The 10,078-nt window shown below is 42.4% G+C and overlaps 1 protein-coding gene across 1 annotated transcript; it reads left to right on the top strand.

The window, feature by feature from the left end:
* Positions 1-9,619, top strand: LOC139478668 (regucalcin-like). Its single transcript, XM_071261232.1, has 6 exons — positions 1-128; positions 1,448-1,623; positions 3,449-3,628; positions 4,326-4,532; positions 5,488-5,637; positions 7,164-9,619. The coding sequence occupies exons 2-6, from the start codon at positions 1,461-1,463 to the stop codon at positions 7,373-7,375; spliced, it is 912 nt and encodes a 303-aa protein (XP_071117333.1). The 5' UTR covers positions 1-128; positions 1,448-1,460; the 3' UTR covers positions 7,376-9,619.
* Positions 9,620-10,078: the final 459 nt, after the last annotated feature.

The following is a 10,078-nucleotide window of genomic DNA, read 5'->3' as shown; positions in this document are numbered from 1 at the left end:
AACAATACGCCTTCGCCAGATGTTCCCGTGCGTTTCAATACGTGATTAGTATGTAATATCAATGCTTCTGTGATACAGTGAATGGAACAAGTTCTAATTTTACGACTACAACCTGTTCTTCAGATTAGGTATGTGGACATAATGTCAGGTTATAGTTAGTTAAGCCGAGAGCCGCGATGGGGTCCTACAGTCAGTGATGTAGGGACGTGTCTTGATTGTAGGATCCTATCGCGGCTCTCGGCTATGGTAAGTTAATTATACACCGAGAGATATCAGGTATGCCCTGATATCAGATGTACCCTGACAGACACTTAAGCTGTCACCAGACGTACAATATTGAGGACAATGTCATCAGAATTTCACACTGCATTGATGTATCATCCAAAACCGTTATCCCACAGGAGATATCACTTGGGTGAGATCTACATTGTAGATATCGCTGCAATGAAATTGCATCACATTGTTTTTACAGACCATTGTGACGTCATTGGTTACCATGGCATCACTAATGTCTCTGCTACTGTAGCTGTTAGCAGTACTTTTTACATAGAGAATCTCACCCGAGTGTCTTTTGATATCAAATATATCAACACCAGTTGATAAAAGTGGAAAAATTCCGAGGCTTGCCGAGCATTGTTGCCACTTTTATCAACGATTGTTGATATATTTGATATCAAAAGACACGAGGGTGAGATTTTATTTATCATCCAACATCATTCTTTCAACTTTTTCAATTTGTAGACATAGAGAATCTCACCAGAGTGTCTTGTGATATCAAATATCAACAAAATAAAAGTGGAAAGGTTTTTTTCACTTTTATCAAGGGGTTTTGATTTATTTTATATCAAAAGACACTCGGGTGAGATTCCCTATCTATAAGCTTCCCTGATGTCATATATACCCTTACATCCGATATACATTGACATCAGTTACCCAGATATCAGATATACCATATTCGACGTAATAAGTGCCATGCTCTAATAAGCACCCACGGCGATATATTGGCTAGTGAACAATCTCATTTAGCACTCCTTCCGATTGCTCAATGTACATAAGACTTATTTACATGCACCCTTAATTATGGACAATTACATTCTGGAAAAATATATCTGTCGTATATAAACATTTCAGGCTGTCAGAATAAACCACGAAATTTATCTTTCAACTCTTTCAAATTTATCTTTACCTATTCACCAAAGTAATATCCTAATAAGAGCCCCCTATTACTAATTTTGAGTGCGTCCTGGGCGCTTATTACGTCGAATACGGTACATTGATACACATGAACAATGATATCATATATGCCTTTACATCATATGTAGGCCTTCATTGACTTCATACATACCCAGATATTAAATATACCTTGATCCATATATATGCCTGGGCATCAAACACTACAATATGAAACATAATTGTCCCTTTATTGACAACATATATTTCCATGCAGATAACGGGTGAGGATGCCATACAAGGTGGAGACCGTGATCAAGCATGCAGCGTTGACAGTGGGGGAGGGTCCACACTGGGACGAGGCCACCCAGAGGCTGTTGTATGTAGACATCAATAAGGGGGATGTGCACAGGTGGGACCCCGTCACAGCCAAGGATGAGAAAGTACACCTGGGTAAGGACTATTATATTTTTTTGGCTGTACCAAATGTTTGGCCCAGAATTCAATGTATGTGGTTAAGAAATACTTTCAAAACTATTATCTTCAAAATTTGCTTGAATTAATGAAAACAAACCAGTTTTAACTTGGGGACATTTAACTTAGTGTTGGGAGTGGATGGTTTGACACTATTCAGCAGACCTTGTCATCTTTGTATACAAATCAAAATAATAGTTTTAGCAAAAATACAGGAGAGCATTAAATGGTGTGTAAATCAGCTCGGTTTCAGCTAAAGTTAATTAAGTTTTGTGTTTTTGTGTATTCATTTTAATATTTCAAGATGTATTTGATTTCAGAAAAGTGACGTAACTTCATCCTGTGGTCCTTTTGACCTCACCCTGTGGTCCTTCCTCTAACCTCATCCCTGGTCCTTCCTCTAACCTCACCCTCTGGTCCTTCCTCTAACCTCACCCTGTGGTCCTTCCTCTAACCTCACCCTATGGTCCTTCCTCTAACCTCATCCCTGGTCCTTCCTCTAACCTCACCCTATGGTCCTTCCTCTAACCTCACCCTGTGGTCCTTCCTCTAACCTCACCCTCTGGTCCTTCCTCTAACCTCATCCCTGGTCCTTCCTCTAACCTCACCCTATGGTCCTTCCTCTAACCTCATCCAATGGTCCTTCCTCTAACCTCATCCCTGGTCCTTCCTCTAACCTCACCCTCTGGTCCTTCCTCTAACCTCACCCTGTGGTCCTTCCGCAAACCTCAACCTGTGGTCCTTCCCCTAACCTCACCCTGTGGTCCTTCCGCAAACCTCACCCTCTGGTCCTTCCTCTAACCTCACCCTCTGGTCCTTCCTCTAACCTCATCCTGTGGTCCTTCCGCAAACCTCAACCTGTGGTCCTTCCCCTAACCTCACCCTGTGGTCCTTCCGCAAACCTCATCCTCTGGTCCTTCCTCTAACCTCACCCTGTGGTCCTTCCCCTAACCTCACCCTGTGGTCCTTCCCCTAACCTCACCCTGTGGTCCTTCTGCATACCTCACCCTGTGGTCCCTCCTCTAACCTCACCCTGTGGTCCCTCCTCTTACCTCACCCTGTGGTCCCTCCTCTCACCCCATCCTGTGGTCCTTCCCCTAACCTCACCCTGTTGTCCTTCCCCTAACCTCACCCTGTTGTCCTTCCTCTAACCTCACCCTGTGGTCCCTTCCCCTAACCTCACCCTGTAGTCTCCCCATTTAACCTCACCCTGTGGTCCCTTCTCTAACCTCACCCTGTGGTCCTTCCTCTTACCTCACCATGTGGTCCTTCCTCTAACCTCATCCTATGGTCCTTCCTCTAACCTCATCCTATGGTCCTACCTCTTACCTCACCCTGTGGTCCTTCCTCTAACCTCATCCTATGGTCCTTCCTCTAACCTCACCCTGTGGTCCTTCCTCTTACCTCACCCTGTGGTTCCTCCTCAAACCTCAGCAGGCTAGTTGCCAGAGCGCACTGTGGTTGCTCTTGGACAAGCATGTTGGACTGGGGCATATTGTGTCCTTGAGTGAGTGAGTGAGTGAGTGAGTGAGTGAGTATGGTTTAACGCCGCTTTTAGCAATAATCCAGCAATATCACAGCGGGGGACACCAGAAATGGGCTTCACACATTGTACCCATGTTTGGAATCGAACCCGGGTCGTCGGCATGACGAGCGAACACTTTAACCACTAGGCTACCCGACCGCCCCTATTGTGTCCATGAAGCCCTTATGGAGACAATCATGGGACAGGCATATTCAGTAGTTTAAGAAGAAGAATCTGTTGTGGTAAGGGTTCATGCATTCTTATATGCTGTGTTATCAGATGGCACAGTGGGCTTTGTGATCCCTCGGAGCAGTGGTGGCCTTGTGGCGGGTTTGAACCTGAGTGTTGTGTGTTTGGACTGGGAGAGCGGAACCACCACCACCCTGGCCACAGTGGAGGAACGCCATGACAACCGACTAAATGATGGCAAATGTGATGCTTCAGGAAGGCTATGGGCAGGTATTGTTCCACTGACGTCCTCATGTACAGAAATAAGTGTAAATTGTTGTACAATTATAGGAATTTCCTTTAACTGTCAATTATGTCCAAGATATCGCATGACCGTCTCCATGGTCTAGTGGTAGACAGTCCGCCCAGAGAGCAGAAGGTCCAGGGTTCGATCCCCGGCTGCGTCAAACCAAAAGACGCCAAAAGATGGTACTTTTTGTTACCCTGTCTGGCACTCGGGATTAAGGGGACTGGTCGGCTTGGAGTCAGTATACTGTGTCTGAGTGGGGTATTCATGTTAAACTGCGGCATGGTATCTCAGTGGGCAAGCACTATTAAAGCGGCATCAGTCCGGACTAGTACAAGCAGCCACACAAACACACACACGTACATACACGTCGCTATATAAGTGAAATAATCTTAGACGCAATGTTAAACCCCATTTCACCATACCTCACCTCACCAAGATATCACTTTGAACCTATATTCTAGCTGGTTTATGAAACCAGGAAAAACTTATTTTACACTTATTGAACTCTGAGGTTACAATACATGTCAAGCCATATACTTACAGCAAGAGACACAGACACACATGTTTCAGTCAATGTTATCTCACTTATTTCCGCCTTTTTCTCAAATGTAAAATATGAACTGGAACTGGTCGGGTCCAGAAGGCTTCTTGAAATGTGGTATTGTTGTCTGTTACCAGGAACCATGAACACAGGGAGCCCCAGGGAACAAGGGGTGGGGAATCTGTACTCCCTTGGGACAGACGGACAGCTGCAGCGCCATGTGGACGGGGTCACTGTGTCCAATGGTCTGGCCTGGTCAGCTGATAACAAGACCATGTTCTATATCGACACACCCACTCGCCAAGTATGGGCATATGACTTCGACCTTGAGACAGGCACCCTGGGTAGGTGACGACATGAAGTCAGCGATAGTTGTCAATTCAGCTCACAGGATCAATTTCTATGGCAGATCTATTTATGAAATACATCAAGATGGGTTGTTGGTTTTCAAACAAGATATATTTATGGCTTGCAACTTACAGCTAGTAGTATGTGTAGAATCAGAACTTCCTAGCCATAGGAACTCAAAGAAAGTATTGATTAACATATGGCCAAGTTTGTATACATGATTTCAATCTCATTAAAATCAGACCTTAGTTCTCGCTACCACTGAACAAAGATCTGAAGACATTCCATTAGGGGTCACGTCAGAACGACCTTTCATCCGACCAATCAGTGCGTCGCTTACCAGATTATGAAAGTGCATGTCGGAATGTGATTTCTAATCATGCAATCTCGAAAACTTTAACATGGGGTATTCAGAACAATAGTTACGGGTTTAACGACTGAATCCTTACAATCTAGACCATCTATTAGCCATTCCAGAATGTTTTTTGGTTGAGGTTTCAAATTTGTAATCGAAAATTTGTCAAAATATGTTTCGAAGCGTAGTCGCCAATTTGAAATTTGTGCCATAAAGCACGAGAGAGCTGCCTTCTGATTGGTCATTCCATTGGTCGGTCAAAGTTTGCGCAAGGTCGGCCTGACGTGACCCGTAATGGGATGTCCTCAGATCTTTGTTTAGCGATAGCGAGAACTAAGATCTGATTTTAATGAGATTGACATGATTTCAGCCTGAGGACAACACCAGGTCCACAGAATGCAGGGTAAATGGATAACACTGATAGACATCATGCTTCATCTTAATGCTCAAGATATGAATGGATTTGCGTTTCCATTTTGCAACCATTCAGTCACTTATGGAAGTTATACTGTCAGTTACCCCAAACAAGCAATTTGACCTCTGTCAAACAGTGAAGTCATGTTTAGTACATGGGATTAACTCCTGTCTGCCTGCAGCCAATCAGAGGGTCGCAGTGGACTTCCAGAAGACTCCTGAATTTGACGGCACCTTGGTGCGCCCAGATGGAATGACGATCGACACGGATGACAATCTGTGGGTTGCCTGCTTGAGTATCGGGTCCATGTCACAGTTTGACTCCAGAACAGGTGACGATACAGCTGTAGATCCTTGATGTAGACTTCCTGATACTTATTGTAGTTCATGCTCCTCTGAATAGGTGTTGCCACTTCCGATGTAATGACAAATACTTCAAAGCATGTTTGTCTGAGGAAAACAAATAAACCAACTGAGAAACCTTGGATCACAAATATAAACTGTCTAAGAACCATGACCAAGTAAAACCAAATGTGAATAGGTAGTGTTGAGGTACCAATTTTTAGTGTTGAGGTACCAATAGGTAGTGTTGAGGTACCAATAGGTAGTGTTGAGGTACCAGTTAGTTGTGTTGAGGTACCAATGTGTAGTGTTGAGGTACCAATATGTAGTGTTGAGGTACCAATAGGTAGTGTTCAGGTACCAATAGGTAGTGTTGAGGTACCAGTTAGTTGTGTTGAGGTACCAATGTGTAGTGTTGAGGTACCAGTTAGTTTCGTTGAGGTACCAATGTGTAGTGTTGAGGTACCAATGTGTAGTGTTGAGGTACCAATGTGTAGTGTTGAGGTACTGATGTGTTGTGTTGAGGTAGCAATAGGTAGTGTTGAGGTACCAATTGATAGTGTTGAGGTACCAATAGGTAGTGTTGAGGTACCGATGTGTAGTGTTGAGGTACCAGTTAGTTGTGTTGAGGTACCAATGTGTAGTGTTGAGGTACCAATGTGTAGTGTTGAGGTACCAATGTGTAGTGTTGAGGTACCAATGTGTAGTGTTGAGGTACCAATGTGTAGTGTTGAGGTAACAATAGGTAGTGTTGAGGTACCAATAGGTAGTGTTGAGGTACCAGTTAGTTGTGTTGAGGTACCAATGTGTAGTGTTGAGGTGCCAATATGTAGTGTTGAGGTACCAATGTGTAGTGTTGAGGTACCAATAGGTAGTGTTGAGGTACCAATAGGTAGTGTTGAGGTACCAATGTGTAGTGTTGAGGTACCAATGTGTAGTGTTGAGGTACCAATGTGTAGTGTTGAGGTACCGATGGTTTGTGTTGAGGTACCAGTTAGTTGTGTCGAGGTACCAATAGGTAGTGTTGAGGTACCAATTGGAAGTATTGATGTTTTTCTCACCTAGAAACAGACCATTTGATATTCAACCAAAAAAGCTAACAAAATAATTTGTCCTCAGGTTTTAAAAAAATATAAATACAAAAAGTGTGCTGGACATGATGGATGTCTTGTGGTTATTTGTTCACTTTCCAGCCCCTCCTTTCACAGAATGTTTCACAGAAGGTTTTTATTAATGACTGACAAAATAGCCTGGCGCTAAGCAATCTCATTAAAATCAGATCTTGGTCCTCGCTGTCGCTGAGCAAAGCAGCAGCCATCTGATTGTAAGATCTGTTTGCATTGAGATTGGGCTCGAACAAAAACGTCACCAAAATTAAATGGTGGGCCTCTGAGCGACCAGGATTATACGCAACAATCTGTAAACCAAAAAACATAAAACTCTGGCCTTAAGATAAGTGAAATAGCTGCAGTGGTGTTGAAAGTACAACTCATTCACGTTCCATCACTGTCTCCAGGCCAACTGCTGCAGCGGGTGGAGCTGCCGAATGCCTCCATGATCACGTCAGCGTGTTGGGGTGGACCAGACCTGGATCAGCTCTACGTCACCAGCCTCGTAGGCAGCTTCACTGAGGAGCAGCTAAACACCACAGAGTCACTGGCGGGATCTGTCTTCAGGGTTACGGGACTTGGCGCTAAGGGGAAAGTTGCTTCTGTGTTCCAGGGCTGATGACACAGAGGATGGAACACTCTCATTGCTAGGATGGAACACTCTCATTGCTAGGATGGAACACTCTTATTGCTAGGATAGAACACTCTTATTGCTAGGAGGGACCACTCTTATTGCTAGGATAGAACACTCTTATTGCTAGGACGGAACGCTCTCATTTCTAGGATGGAACACTCTTATTGCTAGGAGGGACCACTCTTATTGCTAGGATAGAACACTCTTATTGCTAGGAGGGACCACTCGCATTGCTAGGATGGAACACTCTTATTGCTAGGATAGAACACTCGCATTGCTAGGATGGAACACTCTCATTGCTAGGATAGAACACTCTCATTTCTAAGATTGAACACTCTAATTGCTAGAATTGAACACTTATATTGCTAGGATTGAACACTCTTATTGCTAGGATTGAACACTATTACTGCTAGGATAGAACACTCTTATTGCTAGGATAGAACACTCTTATTGCTTAGATTGAACACTCTTATTGCTAGGATAGAACACTCTCATTGCTAGGATAGAACGCTTATATGGCTTGGATTGAACACTCTTATTGCTAGGATAGAACACTCTTATTGATAGAATAGAACACTCTTATTGCTAGGATTGAACACTCTCATTGCTAGGATAGAACACTCTCATTGCTAGGATAGAACACTTTTATTGCTAGGATTGAACACTCTTATTGCTAGGATTGAACACTCTTATTGCTAGGATTGAACACTCTTATTGCTAGGATTGAACACTGTTATTGTTAGGATAGAACACTCTTATTGCTAGGATAGAACACTCTTATTGCTAGGATTGAACACTCTTATTGCCAGGATTGAACACTCTTATTGCTAGGATTGAACACTCTTATTGCTTAGATTGAACACTCTTATTGCTAGGATAGAACACTCTCATTGCTAGGATAGAACGCTTATATTGCTTGGATTGAACACTCTTATTGCTAGGATAGAACACTCTTATTGATAGAATAGAACACTCTTATTGCTAGGATAAAACACTCTCATTGCTAGGATCTGTTCATCCATTAGTCGTCCATTTCCGTTTCTGGAACAGAACTCCAAAACTGTTAAATATTTCTTGTTGAAACTTTCTTAAAAAAACAGTCTTGTTGGAAACTGGTGCCTTTTGATGATTTGGGATTGTTATGTTTTTTATCTTAATTTTATTCATGGCAACAAGTTGGACTTATACTGAAAATGAGGGATGTGCTCATTTCTGGAGCAGGACACCAAACTGTTAATATTTCTTGATCAAACTTTCTATACAGATCAGTCTAGTGGTGAACTGGTGCCATTTGATGATTTGGGATTTTGAAAAATACTGAACAGCATTATTTTTTCTTCACTGAACTGAAGGTATCCAATGCAAGTGATTCAGAATTGGGGTATAAGTTGCCAAACTTTGTGTCCGAATTGAACCAAGGGGAAATGCCATCTCCTGAGGACTCTTGTTGTGTTTTTTATGATAATGATGACAGTTATTACAGTCCCTCTCTTGTCACCTTGACAACAGACATTGAACAGGGTTGTAGGGTGTCACACAGTTGTGAAGTAAGATCCTCAACCAAACAAGGAGCTTTCATAATGTAGTATTCCACACACAAGTGTGTGTGGAATATGTGGTAAGACTTCATTCACTCTAAGGAATTATCTCTGTAACCTTAATGACGTCATACACCATATTGAAAAGCTGATAAAAAGAAATAAGGGAAGCAATATCAATAAATGTTAGTTTGATGTGACATGTATGTCCTAAAATGTTGGCTGAAGTGTCCAAAAGTATTGACATATACACATTTCACTTCAAGTCGTTTCCTCTGAATTATTACAGTGTGTTCCTTATTTGTTTAGATCAAGATATGTTACTATTGTACGTGGGACACCAGACATGGGCTTCACACAGAGTCCCTTGGGCACGCCAGAAGCCTATGATTGTGGGTTCGAATCATGGTTTGCCCCAATTATGTTTCTAGGTTTGTCAGCACCATACCCGTGCTCGTGGGTTTCACCGAAGTGGTAAACGTCTGAAACCTGCATCACTTGGGGCTTTCCTCCCACAATAAGCTGACACGCCGCGATATAACTGGAATACTGTTAAAAGCGGCGTTAAACCCAACTCACTCACTCACTCACTCACTCCACTCCCCACAAGAATGATGACAGGGCTATAATCGGCAGCAATGTGGCCACAATAAATCTTTGTTATAAAACAGTTCATCAAACATACTGTCTTGTCATTCATTCAAAAGGAAGACTCTGTGGCTTGCTTGTTCCATCAAAAAACAAGGAAACACAAATTCATGGAATCATCACATTGGATATAATGACAAGTTCTACGTCTGTAGTATACAGGAGAGATTTATTAACTAGCTGGATGTCTGTAGATTACAGGAGAGATTTAATGACAAGTACTGTCTTTAGTTTACAGGAGAGATTTAATGACAAGTACTGTCTTTAGTTTACATGAGATTTAATAACAGGTACTACATCTTTTGTTTACAGGAGAGATTTAATGACAAGTACTGTCTATAGTTTACAGGAGAGATTTAATGACAAGTACTGTCTATAGTTTACAGGAGAGATTTAATGACAAGTACTGTCTATAGTTTACAGGAGAGATTTAATGACCAGTACTGTCTTTAGTTTATAGAAGAGATTTAATGACAAGTACTGTCTTCAGTTTACAGGAGAG

Source organism: Haliotis cracherodii, unplaced genomic scaffold (assembly GCF_022045235.1).
Source record: "Haliotis cracherodii isolate W230 unplaced genomic scaffold, xgHalCrac1.p SCAF_4, whole genome shotgun sequence".
NCBI classification, from domain to species: Eukaryota; Metazoa; Mollusca; class Gastropoda; order Lepetellida; family Haliotidae; genus Haliotis; species Haliotis cracherodii.
This window is presented reverse-complemented; position numbering and strand designations above follow the sequence as displayed.